Source organism: Nuphar pumila, chromosome 4 (assembly GCF_984573655.1).
Source record: "Nuphar pumila chromosome 4, dmNupPumi1.hap1.1, whole genome shotgun sequence".
In the NCBI taxonomy this organism is placed as follows: Eukaryota; Viridiplantae; Streptophyta; class Magnoliopsida; order Nymphaeales; family Nymphaeaceae; genus Nuphar; species Nuphar pumila.
Genome location: NC_143252.1, coordinates 30,096,274 through 30,114,456, shown reverse-complemented (window position 1 = coordinate 30,114,456; position 18,183 = coordinate 30,096,274). Strand labels below are relative to the sequence as shown.

The window sequence follows — 18,183 nt, the reverse complement described above, 5'->3', positions numbered from 1 at the left end:
CAAAAATCTGGTCCAAGTCTGGTTACACCTGGGTCTGGACCAAACCCGACCTGTTGACACCCCTAGTGGGGCCATGTTATATTTTACCATATCTAGAGCCTGGGCATTTGTGGAGCCATGTTATATTTCACCATATGTAGACCTTTGGGCATAACCAACAGCCATGTAGAAAGATTAATAGCTCGACAGGGCAGTCTATGCGGATCGGACTTGAATAAGATTTCAAATTGAGATTTCCCTCCCCAATTGGATGCAAGTTAATCAGATTTGGAGTCGGGTCCAGCTCGGGTGAATAAAGCCTATGCAGAATCCACACCAAATTAGGGTATATAACCTAGTCGGATGTACATTTACATGTAACCAGGTCAGATCTTGTCAGACTTTTAAGTCAAACTCGGATTCTGATTCAATCTCGGATGTACCAAAAACAGAATCTAAGTCCAATTACCATTCATTCTAATATCATTTTTCTTACCAAATCAGACTAAACCAAATCCGAGACCCCTTACATCCCCCAAACTCATGCTTGACAGGTAAATCCTGTAACAGGGACACGCTATTTTGAGTGTCCCTGATAACACAATCGGACACAGTCGGCCACTGATAATGTGTGGTTATTATTTTTTCAATAGTATTTCAATAAAAATGCATTTTTATTATTTAAATAATAAAAAATGGTTCTTTAATGATTAAAAATTAAAAAGCTTCTCTGTCCTCGTGTCCTATTTTCCAAAAAAAAATCGAACTTGCAAGCCGAACCCGTGTCACCGTCCTCGTGTCCATGTATTTTTGTGACACAGGGTAAAGCAATCAGCAACCATCCTGTACGCAAACACTTCGACAGTTTTATCTTGAAGACAGGAGGCAGAAATGTTGGTTATTGCACTATTTACACAGAATGAATAAAACGTCACTGATTAAAAATTAAAGAGCTATAAATATAAATACAACATCCATGCAGCGAATACAATATGCTGAATGTTCAATCTCATCCTAAATGTATTAGGAAAACCAAAGATCAAGCATGAGAATCCTCAAGGGCCTGAATTTTCCTCTCCAGCTGCACAACAAAAGGTCATAAGATAAGCATGTTATTCTTGCAAAGATTAACAAACTGAACGATTTTTCACACGCATGGTAATTGATTAGCATGCACGTCACTCATGGACCACTGTATGTAACAGATATCATTACGCCCTTGCAATGTATAAAGAGTTCTTAGAGAAGCACCATTTTTTGTGCAGAAAACTACTGCATTCAATGAACATATATAATCACAACTAGGAGAGATTAACAGACAAGGGAAGAATTTTTGGTATATTAATTATTGTCTTACCAACTATGGTTCATTGTCATTGGTCGCTAAGCCCTTTGAAAATAATGACCCATGATTCTGGGATCAACGTTCATAATGCCTTTTGAGTGGTGACCCAATATTTGCTAGGCATAGCTTGGGCACAAGCAACAAAGGACGCGATGATGCACATTGTGATCTTTTTGGAAGGAAATAGGAAGTGCAGGATTTTCTCTAAGATGTTAACATGGAATTTTCACACTATCCTAACAGTTTCCAGAGCAGTTAGAGCGCCAAATTCACAACATTATTATTTCTTAAGCAAATCTCAAGAGACTAGGCAGAGGACAAGATAAAAATAATGCATATCAAGCAGGTCCTACTGCAGCTTTGTGAGGAAAAAGGCAAACTTCATTCCTCAAAAATGAAGGGGTTTTCGTCTCAGTTACCCATAAATGGAGGATAGATGGATGATGACTACTGTTCCTAGCATATGCATAAATGGGAGAAACTCCAGCAAGGGTAACTGATAATCAGATTTTCTCCAAACTCATGAAGGTTCTGCTTGTTGCCCTAGGGTTAATGACTGGCCATATTCAGATGATGTACCTTCATAATTGAACATCTGTGGTTGAGATCCTTAAGCTTCCTCTGCATCTCTGGTCTGATGAGGCTTTCATCTCATGGACAAGGGTTTGGTGGAATTGTTATCATACATGAATCCAGATCCTTTTGTCCCAAAGCTAAACCTTTGACTTAATGCTTCCAGTTATTGGAGCTCAGGATGTAAAAGTCTGCCACAGACTCCGAACCCAATTTGTCCCAGTGGTGTATCTGAAATGGAATCATGAACAGTTTCCTTTGCAACCCAACTATACAGGGATTTAGAAGCAGAAAGATCGTTTGTCACATGGATACTCCATTATATTCCAGTAGCTTGTCTCCTTATAAACTAGGAAATTAGCCACAAAAGTAGTCATACCACTGTGTCCTACAATCGTATCATCTGATGAGATCATAAAGGCACATGGAGATTCAACCACTCAAGGGAATTGTTTTTTTTTTCCTCCAGGAAAAAACCCATTCTATATAATATTTGAATGATCTGGCATTCATATTATGTAGGTAAGGTGGACAAGAGATAATTGTATAAGATGTTAGCCTAACAGGAACTCAACTCTACCAGATGATTTACATATTAGGCAAGTGTGGACACTATCATTTCCAGCTGAATGCAACAAGAAATCATAGAAAAGTTGTTCAAACCATTCTTCAAAAGACGTCCAGTGTTGCAAAGCGACTACCATAAGTTCAACTAGCAGTCATATCTGGGTAGCACAGATTCACAGCACACTATCAAACATGGGTCTTTGACTGAGATCATGAATTCTATGGAAGTTGCAGTCATTCCTTGGGAGTGATACCATTAGGACAAAACTTTGGTCATTACACTGCACAAGCCACAGAAATAGACAAGTGAGCAGGAACTCCTCAGTGCTCGAGTTTATTCTGTATGATGGATCTCCTCCAGTTAAATATTTTCTTTATTTTAATCCAAAATGGAACCGTCCACCAATAAAAGAAATATGATAATGTGAGTTCAATAAAATAACACTCACAATGAATCAAAGGTGAGAAACCTAGATAACCACACAAAATGAAAAGCACTTCCAAATATGTTGGTCATATGCAAGTCCATACAAGAGAATAATAGTACAAGATCTGTTGAAGTAAAATCAATGACTGCTAGTCATTAATACTTAAGGCTTACAATGATTGGAGAAGGCAAGAGATCTATACAAGAGAAAAATAAAATGCACCAGGTAGTATGTGGAGCATGATAGTCATTATCTTCATTGGAGAAATATGAATTTATTACCATTTGAGTGGAAGATCATAAATAAGCACCAAATCAAGAACTTGAGGCACATCTAAAGCTTCTACCCATTTTTTCCTTCTACCTGCTATTGCATGTCTACAAAAGACAGTTAGGACCTCAACATCCCAATACAAAAGATTGTTGACTTCTACTGCTACTGTTCTTCAGTGAAGGCTTAACTCCCATGACATAAAGATCACCCTCAACATCCTCTGATATCTCTCAACAGAAGTAAATCTAGTACAGATAAGATGCAACATGATTGACACAGATGATGAGACAATGGCTGTCCATGATCAAGCATCAGTTAAAGATGCCAACAAGGTAGAACAGATTTGTGACTGCTTAATCAATACTATGAGAATCTACTAACAATGCTGACAAATATCAGTTTAAGGAAAAAGATTTTGATGGCATCCCCAGCCCAATTAGCGGTGAACATGTGGTTCAAACCATGGCCACCATGGAAGGCAAGACTACACTAATTTAATTCTGCCAATTAGCCTGATGACTATCCTTACTGATATCAGAACTCTACAAGATATGCAATGATCTAAGCCATTCAATAATCAATAGATCACCATCCTCTTAGGTAGGGTTTAGAGAACAGGAAACTACAGAAAGAAATGAGTGGTCATGTATAAAGGAATGTATATCTCTCCATTATTGAAAAGTTAAAGCTAAAGTTCTTAGCTTAAGCATTTGATTTCTTGGTTGCCATTACCTTTTAGTGAAAATGTGCCAGTACTTCCACTCCTTCATCACTGCAGTAGCACCTGCGCTTTCATGAATTGATGAAATCTGACTGCTGCGTGATAATGATAAAGGAATAGGATAGTAATAATCGGATAAAAAAAAAGGTTAAGCTTGGATTCGGGTCGGATCCGGACCCGGACCCAACTGAGGCACCGCCTCTGTTCCCCTTTTGAAAGACGAGGCCGAAGGAGGGGAGGTTCTCGAAACCCCCTTCCACCCCGACTCTCTCGTCTCTTCCGACTCCCATCTCTCTCTGCATTGCCGAGCACCGCCATCGATCGCCGACAACCACCTTCAGTCTAGTGGCCTCAGCCGACAACCTCGTTCCCTGGCAGCCACTGGCGACCATCGACGGCTGCCATCGGCGACAGCCTCATCGGCTCTCCCCCTCGGTCACCCTCTCGCTCTCCGCTCGTCCTCTGCAGCGGTCGACGGCCACAGTCACAGACGACCGAAGCCGCCAACCACCATCTCCTTCCCTCTCTCCCTCTTGTTTTGCCGGCAGGGAGTGGAGCTCCCTGTGTCGGCCCACCTTTACGGCAGGGGCTTCCGCCCCCTTGCCTTTTGTGGATTTCTCGGCAGGGGCAGAGCCTCTGCCTCTTCGTGGTTCTTCCGGCAGGGGAGGGGTTGAGCCCCTCCTCCCTGCTCCCTGCGTCTCATGTCGGCAAGGGAGGGTCGAGCCCTCCCTGCACCATCATTTTCTCCTCTCAGTCTCCAGGAAAGGGGTTGCGCCCCTTTCCCTTTGCTCGTTGATATCCGGAAAGGGGCGTAACCCCTTCCCTTTGTTTTCCTATTCGATAGGGAAGGGGCCCGGCCCCCTCCCTATTCTCTCTCTTCTCGTTTGATAGGGAGGGTCGTGACCTCCCTCCCTGCTCTCTCTTGCTGGCCGATCGGAGGGCACCAGCCTTTCGGCACCCTCCGCTCGGTGAGGTCAGGGAAGGGGCGCAACCCCCCTTCCCTTTTCTTTTTCTTCTTTTGGCCCGCCGACGGGGGCTATGCCCCTGTTGATACCTTCTTTTCCAGCGGGCTGGCAGAGGCGACGCCCCTCTGCCGCCACCTTCCTTTCTGGTTGGAAGGTAGGGGTGATGCCTTTGCCGCCCCTTGCCTTCTTTTGTTGTTCCGACAGGGGGGCTTCGCTCCGCTCCGCCGCCTCTCAAGTTAGCTGGCATACGAGGACTGTCACCTCTCAAGGTAGGGGAAGATTGCACAGAAGACTTGGACAATTGAATTAAGTTCAATTAACTAAAAAGGGACCATTAAATAAATATATATATATAGAAATATATATATATATATTTATACGAGTACACATTTAACTCAAGGACGCGGTTTCGCGATCCTTGTCATTTACTTTGTCGTCGTGCATCGCGCAAAGGTTTTGTGTTGCACTCCTGCTTACAGTTTTTACTTGGCGTTGCGCGTTGTGCCGAGGGTTTGCGTTGCACTTCTGCTTACCGCCTTTACCTTGTCGTCGCGCTTTGCGCCTAGGCTCTTGTTTTTGCATATGTGTTGGTATTGCCTTGCTATTGCAGATGACGTGCAGGTTTTTGCTCTTTGCGTATGCCTTAAAGGCATCCTCGTGGAGGATACAAGGGGCATTTACCACTCTCCCTCTTGCGACAAGAGTTCAGTCGGGAGCGAGCGACACATCCTCGTCTAAGGAGAGGGACACCTCGCAAGGATCCTGGCTCTTCGTGTGCGCAGTCCTTCAGAGTCGACTTGAGATTTTAGGGAGTTGTGCAAAAGCATCAAAGACTGCTCCAAATTGAAGCATTTGGAAGGATGTGACTGGCTGGTTCTGCTCGCTTTTTTGGCTTATCTCGGGTGATCCCGAATTGGGGGTTCGAGCGAACTTCTTAGCGGGTGTTCTGTTGAGAAACCCGTATCCCGTCTATCGAGGCCGGTATCGAATCATGCGAGACATGTAGATACCCCGATAGCGGATGTGATTCGAGATAATCACATGCATAATGTTGGCACAAGGTATTGTTGTTTCAAAAGATAAAGTAAAGTTGATAAACTTTACACCTTTGTGAAACACTCCTGTTGAGGCTTCTATTGAGGAGCTATACCCCCTTCATCCTAAAGTACTTGTAGTCGTGCACGACACGTCTAGTACTGCGATGATCGGATGAGACGATCGTGCGACCTTGAACAGCGTTAAATGCAAAATGTTGTAATCACATAAATGGCCTCGCATTCGCCTTCACAGGAAAGATGCTCGAGTGGTTTAAACACCACAGCATAGGATGGGTTGTTAGTTAAGCAACCCCTAACGCACCCATTCGCTTATGGTTGTTCTATCAAGGGAGAGGACAGAGCGGTACAAAACTCCAATGGACAGGTTGTTAACAACCACCCCACGGGCAATGATCCGGCCTCCCCAGTCATTGGAGTTAAGGGAAAATGGGCTACATTAGTTAGCTCAACACTTCTGTAGAAGTTGGATGCATCTGTGGCACAGCCTCCTTTGGGGAATCATCTCTCGGCTAAAGTCGACCCTTTTGGAGCGGAACCAACTAGCTATTCGGGTTATTGAAAATACATAGAATAACAGACGCCCGAACTAGTCTCAGTTGTTTCTACGTTTTGCCTGCGCGTACCCGCAGGCCAGTAATTATCGAAACATAAGGTATGTTCACACTGGTGGTTGGGTCGTGAGATTCGCTTGCACTACTGACTCGCTTGCACTATTGATTCGCTTGCACTACTGAATCGCTTGCTTGCTCGGTAGTTCAGTATGCTACTCGTTGAGCTGTGCACGCCTGTCAAGGCGTTACTCTAGTTGGTTAAACTGCTTACGCAATTCTTTGCGGAATAATAATGAGCTTCTCATACTAGTTAAATGCTTATAATAATAGCATTATGTCAGTTGCTACATATTAGCATGTGACTTGCTTTATCCCTTGGTCGAACTGTTTGGTGCTTATTGTAGCGTAGCACTTGTTGGCTTGCATCTCTTATGATTGATGTGATTGCATACAGCTCGTAATCTACGAACTGGTGGCAACTAGGATTGATGTGGCCGCTTGTCTTATAAGTTGCTTACATATTGTGATATAACTGTTGTCGTATGATTGCTTATGAATGGCTTGTGATGCAATGGTTTATGTCTTACGATTAATTTAATTATTTGTTGATGGACTGAGCCATTTGATGGTAATTGTATGTTTTACGAGCATTGTTATGAGTGCTCGTCTTATTCAGTTGTTTTGTTTGGCTGACGGGTAGAGTTAGTTACTCTTCGCCCATAAAATCAACTAGATTGCCATATCTGGGTGTTCTCATGTGTCGTTTACGCATGCTTTGAGGTCCTATTTGAGGATTATAATGTTCCTCGTGGCAAGAACACGATGCGTAAGATTATATGCTTCTATGTAAGTGATACGATGTATAGCGCTGATATATATGCTTGTGCCCATATTGTGGCTACTGACCCCGAGACGGTCAATGGTTCGGAGCACTCGATTATTGATGCATGTATCACCGAGTAGAGTGTCTGTTGAGGACCTGATCTCCAAAGGATTATCTGCGAGGGCGTGTATGATCAAGACCAGGTACCCGGCTAGAGTGGTAGATTCGCTGTGAGGACGTACACTGTCCACGAACGGGTAGCCGCAAAGACGGTGAACTCTTGTGAGGAAGTGTATGGTCCAAGACCAGGTATACCATCTAGGGCGGAATTCCTTGTGAGGTTATACATTTCCCAGACCAGGTGATCCGGCGTTGATCTTGTTGTTTATATTAGCGGCTATCGACCCTGAGAGCGGTCATTCGTGTTGATGCGTGTATCACAATGACTTTCATTGGATATGGTATTTGTTGGGGACCGGTCTCCCAAAGGTTTCGCTGTGAGGTTATACATTTCCCAGATCAGGTGACCCGGCTAGAGTGGGAGATCTCTGTGAGGATGTACACTGTCCACTGCGGCTGTCATGATTTCTTCATACATAAATCGTGACTTAATGGCTGTATTAATACACTTAAGTGTACACAGTGGGTCGGGTCGGGTCAGGTCTGGTGTAATATCCAAACCCGGATACAAATAAAAAAACAGGCTTATACATGAATGAACTCGGGTCTGGGCTAATACATGAGTGAATTCGGGTCTGGTACAGGATCCAGACCCGAAACACTATTCACCTTTTTCACCCCCCCCCCTCAAGTTGATCATGGTTATGGACCATGCACAACTTGCCTTTAAGCATCCAAAAACGATCCTTTGTTAACCCTTTCGTAAATAGGTCTGCAACTTGTCTTTCAGTATTGACGAACTCAGGCTCAATCTCTTTTTCTTTAACTTTTTGTCTCACAAAGTGTTGGTCAATCTCAATGTGCTTAGCACGACTCTGATGTACTGGATTGAATGACATGTTTATAGCACTTTGGTTGTTACATAGCAAGATAGTGTGGGAGATCTTTTCTCCTACTTCAGTCAGTAGATGTCTGATCCATGTGACTTCGGCAGTAGCAGCAGTCATAGATCTATACTAAGCCTCAGTACTTGATCTAGCGATAGCCTTTTGTTTTCCACTGCTCCAAGAGACTAAATTTCTTCCAATGAAGGCACAATATCCTAATGTAGATCTTCGTTCATCAGGATCTTCTGCCCAGTCTGCATCACAATATACAGTGAGTCTATGCTCATCTTTGCCATATGGTTGTGGTGAGTATGTCAATCCATCCCCAATAGTCCCTTTCAGATATCTAAGGATCCTCTTGACAGCTTCCATATGTCCAGTACGTGGCGCATGCATAAATTGAGACACTTGATTGACTGAATAAACAATATCAGGTCTAGTGAATGTGAGGTACTGTAACATTCCTACTATGCTTCGATACCTGGTAGGGTCATCACACAGATCTCCATCATGAGTGCTAAGTTTTTGATGAAGCACACTCAGAGTTCCCAAAGGTTTGCAGTCTTTCATGCCTGCCTTGTTGAGAACGTCTACGGTGTACTTGTGTTGAGTGAGTGTCAAGCCATGAGCCTGATTATCAACTTCTACACCAAGAAAATAGCGCAGAGCTCCAAGATCTTTCATTTTGAACCTCTGACCTAGTAAGTCTTTTACTTCTTGGATGTGGGCCGAAGAGTTTCCTGTGATAACAATATCATTGACATAAATTAATAACAGAGTGGTCACAGTCTGACTTCTGAAAATAAACAATGAGTGGTCCAGCATGGAACGCGAAAATCCATGTTTCTGAATCTCTAGTGAGAAACTATCAAACCAAGAGCGAGATGCTTGCTTCAGACCATAGATAGCTCTCTTTAACCTGCACACATGAGTTTTACAATTTTGTTCTTGATATCCAGGGGGTTGCTCCATGTACACTTCCTCCTTCAAGTCTCCATGCAAGAAAGCATTTTTTTACATCAAGCTGACTCAACTTCCATCCATGTTCAACAGCCAGAGAGATAATAAAAGTCTCATCATAGTCATGCCCTGCTTCTTGAGTGAATCCTTTTGCCACGAGCCTTGCCTTGTATCGTTCAATGGTTTCATCTAGCTTGTACTTTATCTTGTAGACCCATTTACATCAGATAACATTTTTGTCAGGCGGTCTGGGAACAACTTCCCAAGTTCCACATTCATGCAAAGCTTGCATTTCATCATTCATGGCTTCTACCCACTTGGTAGAAGTGGTTGCCTGGTAGTACATAGTGGGCTCATCTTCCTTATTGAGAGCAGTTAAAAAAAGTTGAAGATCCAAGGAGAAGTTGTTATAGCTAACCCACTTGTCAATGGGATGTCGTATGCGGTTCGATTTTCTAACCTCAAGGGTGTGAGAAGGAGTCGGATAGCTGACTGAGACATGATCTAAATGGCTTGATGTTGTCGGTCTCTGTCTAGAATAGACAATGCCTTTGTATCTGCCCGATACCTTTTCTGAATTTTGTGGCCCCGATGTCTCCGTGTTTTCAGACATCTCTTCTTCTTGCTGCACGCAATCTGATGAACATGCTTCACTGGAGCCAGCAAAAAGTTCTGAACTCAACCAAGGATAGTAAACTTCAGTTGGTATATTCGTTGCATCAGCTTTGTTATCAAAATTTTGTTCATCAAAGACAACATTTCTTGAGATTCTGATACGTTTGTTTGTGGGATCATAACACCTATATCCTTTGTAGTCATCTGCGTATCCCACAAACCTACACTTTTGGGCCTTGTCTTGAAACTTGTTTCTCAGGGACCGATCAATATGCACATAGCAAACACATCCAAAAACACGCAGATCATGATAACTAGAATGAGCTCCAAAGAGACAGTGATAAGGAGACTTATTTTTCAGAACGACCATCGGCAATCTATTTATCACATGCACGGCAGAATGAAAAGCTTTTGTCCATAGGTTGATGGGAAGATTGTTGTCATGAAGCATACTCATGACACTTTCAACGATATGTCTATGTTTTCGTTCAACAATCCCATTTTGTTGAGGAGTGTGAGGGCAGGACACTCTTCTTCCTATTCCGTTATTTCGAAGAAAAGAAATAAAATCACAGGATGAAAATTCCCCACCTCCATCACATTGAAAAAATTGAATGGAGTCAAAAAATTGGTTTTTGACCAAGGAAAGGAAATTTTGAAACAAAGAGAAGACTTCTGACTTATTTTTTATGAAATATATCCAAGTGTATCGAGAATAACTATCAACAAAGATTAGATAATATCTGCTTCCAGACCCAGAGACAATTGGGGCGGGTCCCCACACATCAGAACAAATAATCTCAAAAGTTTTTGAAGCTCTCTTATTAATGGAATGGAAAGGCAATACATGACTCTTGCATGAAAGACAACTGGAACATTTATGACTGCTCTCATCCCCATTAAGACTTTCTTTTGGAATGAGATTATTAGAAACAAGTTTCTCAATAAAATGACTCCCACAATGTGCTAACCTACTATGCCATAAGAATGGCTTATTACATTCAGAGATACTAAAAACACTGGCAGAAGAGGATGAATACGACTCTGATGAAGGCTTCGAAATCAGGTGAGAAGGGCGAACATCATGACATGGAGCTTCTTCAAAGACATACATGTTGCCTCGTCTCTTTCCTTTAGCGAATGTTTCCCTCATGCGTAGGTCCTTGACCTGCACAGAGAAGGGAGTGAATTCAACTGAAGCATTATTATCATCAATAAGTTAGGAGACGAAGACAATATTTTTCTTAATATCAGGAGCATGAAGAACGTCAGAAAGAGTAAGAATGGAATGTGACATGGGAATGACAGTCTTTCTAACATGAGAAACAGGATGGTGGGATCCGTCTCTGGTGACAATCTTACTTTTTTGGAAATAAGGAATAGGGTTAGAAATTTTACCTGCATCGTCGGTTACATGAGTTGCTGCCCCTGAATCGACAAATCAAGTGCCTTCATCACTCTGCTTCAATTTTAACTCTGACAAGGCAGATATCAACAATTCTTTAATCTCTCCACTGTCTCTGGTATTTGAGAACTTTCTTTTGGTTTCTGTTTGTGGACCCTTTCCTTTATTCTCTGGATTATGCCAGCAATTCGTCTTGATATGTCCCTTCTTGTTACAAAGGAAGCAAGTAGGAATGGGTCTTGGTCCCTGCGCATGAGTTAACATGTTTAGAGTGGGAAGTAGACCACGCCCTCCGTGTCCACTTCGCCCTTGTCCTCCTCGTCCCCGTCCTCTACCATAAGTCACTCCTGTAGCAAAAACTTCTTGAGAATTTGGATGATTATGAGTTTCTTCAGAGAATCCCTTTAGAGTCATTTCATACTGGATCAATTTGGCTCGTAGCTCATCAAAGGTAGGAAGAACAGGGAGGCACAATAGTGAAGTGACTATCATATTGTAGTCAGATCCCAATCCACTCAGGGTTTGTTGCACCATGTCATTGTCACTAACGGCACACCCTATAACTGCAAGCTGATCTGTGATGACCTTTATCTTGTTCAAATATTCCATGACGGTCATGGAATCTTTTCTTAACAACTGAAATTCTCTTTTTAGAAAAACTACTCTTGCTTGAGAAACCTGCGAATATGTTTGAAACAGTCGTTCCTAGAGTTGTAGAGTTGTACAATTGTCAGGAATGGCAATAAGAATCTCTTGAGACAGGGTTGATGTGATGTATGCAACAACTGATTGGTCTTTTCTTTCCCAATTGAGAAATTCAGCATTTTTGACATACACGATTGAACTCGCCCCTTGATCATCTTTTTCTTCTCTCGGAATAAATTCTGGTGAAACTGGAGTGGTTCCATCCAGGTGACCTAAGAGGCCTTGACTCCTTATGAAAGGAATAATTTACCTCTTCCAGATCAAGAAATTTGAGGTATTCAACTTCTCAGAAACAAGCTGGTTGAGAAAACTTGAAGAAAGATTTGATTGAGAGTGATAGGGATCCATAGAGAATAAGAATCAACAGAAATGTTCAACCCTCGTCCAACCCTTTTTTTTTGCGGCTGTCAGAGGATCACAGACTGTTAAATTCAGAGAATGAAGGAACTGGAACTTTTCTACGCACCAAAAAGGAGGTTTACGCGATAAAAAAAAAAATCACACGTTAAGTATTCCTTCCCCCCCCCCTTTTTTTTGACTGGTACAGTAAAGAATAATCAAGGATTAGAATGCACAGCGAAACACAAGGAATCAAGGGAAACACTATAGCATTCGAATATGCAGAGATAAACTTTGGAGAAGGTAGAATAAAAGGGAATCAAATAATTAATAAAGATAAATTTGATGTTTCACGTGAATCAATTCACGAGTTCACGTGAAATGCTGTCAATCCATGATCTGGGTTCACGTGAATCACAGATTCACAAAGGTAAAACTCACGTGAGGTGTGAGTACACAAGAAGTTTCAGAGAGAGGGACAGAAAAAAAAAGAAAGGGACGAAAGAGAACAGAAAGAGAGAGAGAAACGAAAACCTCAAATTCCTGATCATTGTCACGTGCCAGAATTTTTTTTGCCTCTAGATGGATCTATGCTCTGATACCATGTTAGATTTTCATTTGTACCTGCATTGAGAGAGAGAAAACAGAGAAAGAGAGGGAGAAAGAGAGAGGCGAGAAGGGGAATCCAAAAGTCGACTGCGGCTGTCACGATTTCTTCATACAAAAATCGTGACCTAATGGCTGTATTAATACACTTAAGTGTACACAGTGGGTCGGGTCGGGTCGGGTGTAATATCCGAACCCGGATACAAATAAAAAAACAGGCTTATACATGAATGAACTCGGGTCTGGGCTAATACATGAGTGAATTCGGGTATGGTACAGGATCCAGACCCGAAACACTATTCACCTTTTTCAATCATAACAAATTCATATCTATTATGCACACTAAATTTAGTTCATTTATATCTCCAACTTGATTGACTGAAACAATGAGAAAAGTACAGGCTACATTACCTGGATCAGTGCTTCCAATTTATTTCTCAGAATATAGAACTGTTGCTTCAGTGTGTTCAGTGCTTTTACACACCTGCAGATAATGAAGCTTTACATTTCTATCAGAAAAAAGGAGACTCCTTGAAAAACAAAAACAAATAAGACAGAAAATGATAATCCATGCGATGACAAACCACAAAATCAACATAACAAAAATACAAAATAAAGATAAAGAGAAACCAGGTGGTTCTCCGATGCATTGAGAATTGGATATCTTCCAATTATAAGAAACATAATAAAACAAAAACCAATAACCATTCTCACAATCATGTAACTTTCCAAGTTTAGCAACTAAAATCCACAATAACACAAGTCAACAGTATAACAAATTTAACTCTTGCCTAAATATCCCTGTATCAAAGATAACAGATACCATGTAAAAGGAGTGACGCACTCACCCATCTTTACTTGCTTGTTCACAGCAGGTACGTAACTCAATACAAGCCAATTTCACTTGATGAGCACCTACGCTGCAACAATTAGCTCCATTAGTAAATTGAATTTCATATAGGATCAAGTGATTGCTAAAAATTTCTGATAGCACATGCATGAAGAGACACCCACGTGCAATACACACATAAACATGCAGATTTGAAAAAGACATGTATAGCTATATACATAAATACATAATCATATGTTGATAGAATTATTTTGGTTTTATAGCACACATCAAATTTGCTAACATTTAACAAGTCTGCAAGACAAAGAAAGTACCTTGCACTACTTCCCTTCAATTGGTGAACAGATGCATCAACTTTTTTGAAATCAGGGCCCTCTTCATCCCTACAAAGTTAAGGGCTAACATCTCAGCAAAATTATCACTATATATTGTCTACAAGCTGCCAGAAACTAAAAATACGAATCCCCAACGCAATGGTGGTAAGATAATACATACAGTGCTTGGCTCAGCTCTGCCAAAATATTCTCAGTATCTTGACAATATAAGGTAATCAACTCTACTACAAAACCAGGATTATTAGCATCCTGCAGCATCTGTACCTGCTTGAATTGCTCATCAAGATATTCCTGTAAGAAGCAAGGAGAAAACGTAAAGGACTGATAACACAGTTAATTGCAGTACTTTCTTCCCTAAGATACAAACACAAGTTAAAAAAGAAAGGAAGCACCCTGGCTGCAACAGCTAGCTCGAACAACTTAACAAATGAAGACCATGCTAAGATGGTTCGTATTTAGCCTCTATTCATTATGATTTTCAGATTTCGTCCATCTCTTTTGCAGAAAAATACGTAAACATATTTAATGCCCCAAATGGGTTTTGTCCTACGGTGCAAAAACACTGTTCCCTTGTAGAGACTGTCCTCCCTAATTCACCAAATAAGGACAAAATGCCAAACAACCTAGTCTCCAGTCTCCACTACATTGTCTTATTTTGATGTAAGAAAGTACAAGATGCATTAGAAAGACATACAAAACTACATGGAGCTGATTTCTGTGTGTTGTAAACACATGAAAAGTATGTATACCAATCCTTATCCCAATTACAAGGGGTTAGACTTACAGATTCACGTTTTGCCATTTCTTCCTATCTAGAGCTACAGCCTCTGTTTATAAACTTTTACATTCATCCCTCCATTAATGGGGTGTGGCCTTACTAATGTTAGTTCCAACAACATGAGTGACATATATAGTTAATTACTTTATTTATTAATATATATAGATTTAATTATATATGGTAGGGTGATTAGGAGCCTGAATCCATAAATTGCAAGAAAATGGAAGCCTGGTTTTGACACCAAACCATTCAATGCCAAAATGAATATCATAGTAATGTGATGCTCAATAAGGACACGGTTTTTCTTTCTTCTGTCTGTCTTAGGTAACATATGGATGTATTTATAAAAGAATCCTTTATATTGACATCTATTTTAAGTACTTATTTTTTTTAATGTTTTGTTTTAATTTATTTTTAACATGTTTGCTGCCAAGAGACATCATATTCAAAAAATGAGTGTAGCTGAGATGCGGATGCTTAGATGGATGTGTGGAAATACAATGAAAGATAAAATTCGGAACGAGGAGATACGTAAGAAGGTAGGCGTTGCACCCATTGAAAATAAGATGAGAGAGAATCGTTTACGGTGGTTTGGACATATTCGGCGAAGGCCTAATGATGCTCCAGTTAGAAGGTTGGAGAAATGGGAAAATATATTAGTTAAAAGAGGTCGGGGTAGGCCTAGGAAGACTTGGATGGAGATGATAGGAAAGGATATGAATGCTTTGAACCTCACCGAGGACATGGCATTGGATAGAAATGATTGGAGGAAAAGGATTCATGTGGAAGACCCAAAATGAATTTCTTTTTTGGTTCATATCGCTGACCCCAATTGTTTTGGGATGAAGGCATAGTTGTTGTTGTTGTATGTTTGCATAAATAAAAATAGGAAAAAAAAAAACATCAGTTAAAAGCATGGTTTCAGGGATGTGTTTTTTTTAATTTTTTATTTCTGTTTACTTCTTGGGGGTTATGTCTCACATCGAATCCGATTCTGCACCTCTCTCCTCCCTTCTCCCAGCAGCACCCATGATCAATATCAACTGCAGTGCCTAAACCAACCGGCAGCACCCAATCCTACCCACCATCCACCACCAACTGCAATATATATCAACCGACCATCATCTCCCATCAACGTCTCCTCGCCCATGTTTTCTCCATCTTTCTTCCCCCTCTCCTCATTCCCTTCTTATCACCTCACTGGATCAGCCGCTACTGACTGCCAGTGCCGGCAGCACCATAATAGCACAATCCAACTATGTTAGCCACTAGCCGCACCCTTTCCACCCATCAAATCCTCTCCTTCCTCATTCTGTTTACTTTTCTCTCATTGATTCAGCAATCACCAGCAGCACCTTGCTTTACCCACTATCAGCTGCCAGCAGTCCCTTGTGACACCTACGCACATTCTTCCTCTAGGAATGGCAACCACCATATTTACTATCACCTGGATAACCAAGCATACAAGAGTCCTTATGTTGAAGTTATCCTACCCTTGAAAATAGTGACTCTAGGAATCTTGCAGCTGTAATCCACTACCCTAGAGACTACGGCAACAAGATCTCATGTCACAAAGCACTAACAAGATGAACATAGGCATTGCCCGTAGCACCATCATAATGCACCAGCCATGTCACATCAGACTGCACCAATTCTGCCATCTCGGCAACAACATTATGATGATCACGATGCATTAACGTGTCGCAACTAGCATGTTATGAACAGCAAAGAACCTTTCTTGTTCTAACATTGACAATGCTTACATTCTATAGATAAACGGGTGTATGAGCAAATAGATGAACAAATAAATAAACAAATTGCAAAATTCTCTCTAAAGAAATATACCCATAAAAGAAAATCTTATCATATATCTTTAGATAATATGTTCCTATGAAAGGGCCATAACCAATCTGGTGATTGCAATTATGGGATGTAAGAGATGGGCAGGCTAGAGCCAGTCTAACCATTGCTCTTTTTTTTGTAAGAAATTGATGTCCTCAAGACCCAAACCCAAGGTTGCCAGACAAGGAAGCAAAAGCGGGAAAAGATACAAGAAGCGGAAGGGGGTATTTTAAAAAAGGAGGTGATATGAGAAGCTAAATGGGAATCGAACGTAAAGCAAATAAAAACTAAAATAAAAGTGACTGTTCTCAAATTTCATGAGCGTTTAATGTAAGAATTAAAATTTTGTCAAAAGACCAGACCAAACGAGAAATGGGTTGTTGAGAAAAATCTCTTTTCCCGAATACCAACATCAGGAAAAAAAGGAAAAAAAAATCAGTTTCCTCTTTCTTCCACCTTCTACCGGATCAAAGAATGGTTGGGTAGCGAAGGAGAAGAACCAAAACATCTATATCCGTCGTCGCTGGTGCAAAAGAGAAAGAAGAGGAGAAAGAGGATACCTCGCAGAAGAGAGAATTGACGAAAGAAAGGCGTTGTTCCTTGAGCAAGTTCACTTCCATCTTCGTTAAGAGAAGCGCCGAGAGACACTGGGCGTGGGGAGCTCCGGGAAGGAAAGCTGAGAAGGAGAGGAAGATGGTGCAAGAGCATTTACAGAGGAAGGGGAAAGCAGAGACTTAATACTTTCTCTCTGTGTGTGTCGCCCCTTTGGATGCCCGAATTAGCAGCGACTCATTAAAGGCATCCTTAATTCGTGCTTGCCGCTGTGCATGAACGAAAAGGGAAGGATGATGGTGAATTTTGAATGCGTTGGTGGGAAGAGTGAGTGAGTGACCTCTCTGAATTGAAGCGTGAGGGCTCTGAGGAGAGTTAATGGAGAGACAGAGAGATTGATATTTGTCCATAAAAAGCCAATCTCAAACTACCTTCCTTTTGAAGCCTCTCCCTAACCAAAAGTCATCATAAGTTTTTCGAACAAAAAAAGTAAAAATTTGTTAGAGATTATTAAGTTTGTTCAGATTCTATCAATTACCAGGTCTCCTCTTAATGATCTGTTTGAAAACCGGTGTTGGAGGGAAGGAAAATAAAATACAAAATGGATTTCAAAGGAGTTGTGGATTCCTCTATTGTTTGAAAGTAGGCCCGGCCTGTGGCGGGTTTGGGCCAACTGACCAGACACGGGCTAAGCCATGGGGCGGCTCGGCCTATATATATATATATATATATATATATATATATATATATATATATATATATATATATATATATATATATATATATATATATTAGGCCAAGCCTAGCCGGATTAGGCACACAGGCTTGATGGGCAAGTCAAAACAGGCTTTGACCAGGCAGGCCTGATCCATTCCTGTCGCCTATCCCTTAAGCGTAACTCTTACA

General features: G+C 41.3%; 1 protein-coding gene across 1 annotated transcript; it reads right to left on the bottom strand.

The window, feature by feature from the left end:
• Positions 1-902: 902 nt before the first annotated feature.
• LOC149839796 (histidine-containing phosphotransfer protein 1-like) lies at positions 903-17,533 on the bottom strand. The gene is made up of 6 exons (XM_090004235.1): positions 17,286-17,533; positions 14,266-14,396; positions 14,085-14,153; positions 13,769-13,840; positions 13,332-13,404; positions 903-1,060 (listed from the first exon to the last, which is right to left on the bottom strand). Exons 1-6 carry the CDS (start codon positions 17,343-17,345, stop codon positions 1,019-1,021), a joined length of 447 nt encoding a protein of 148 aa, XP_089860361.1. The 5' UTR covers positions 17,346-17,533; the 3' UTR covers positions 903-1,018.
• Positions 17,534-18,183: the final 650 nt, after the last annotated feature.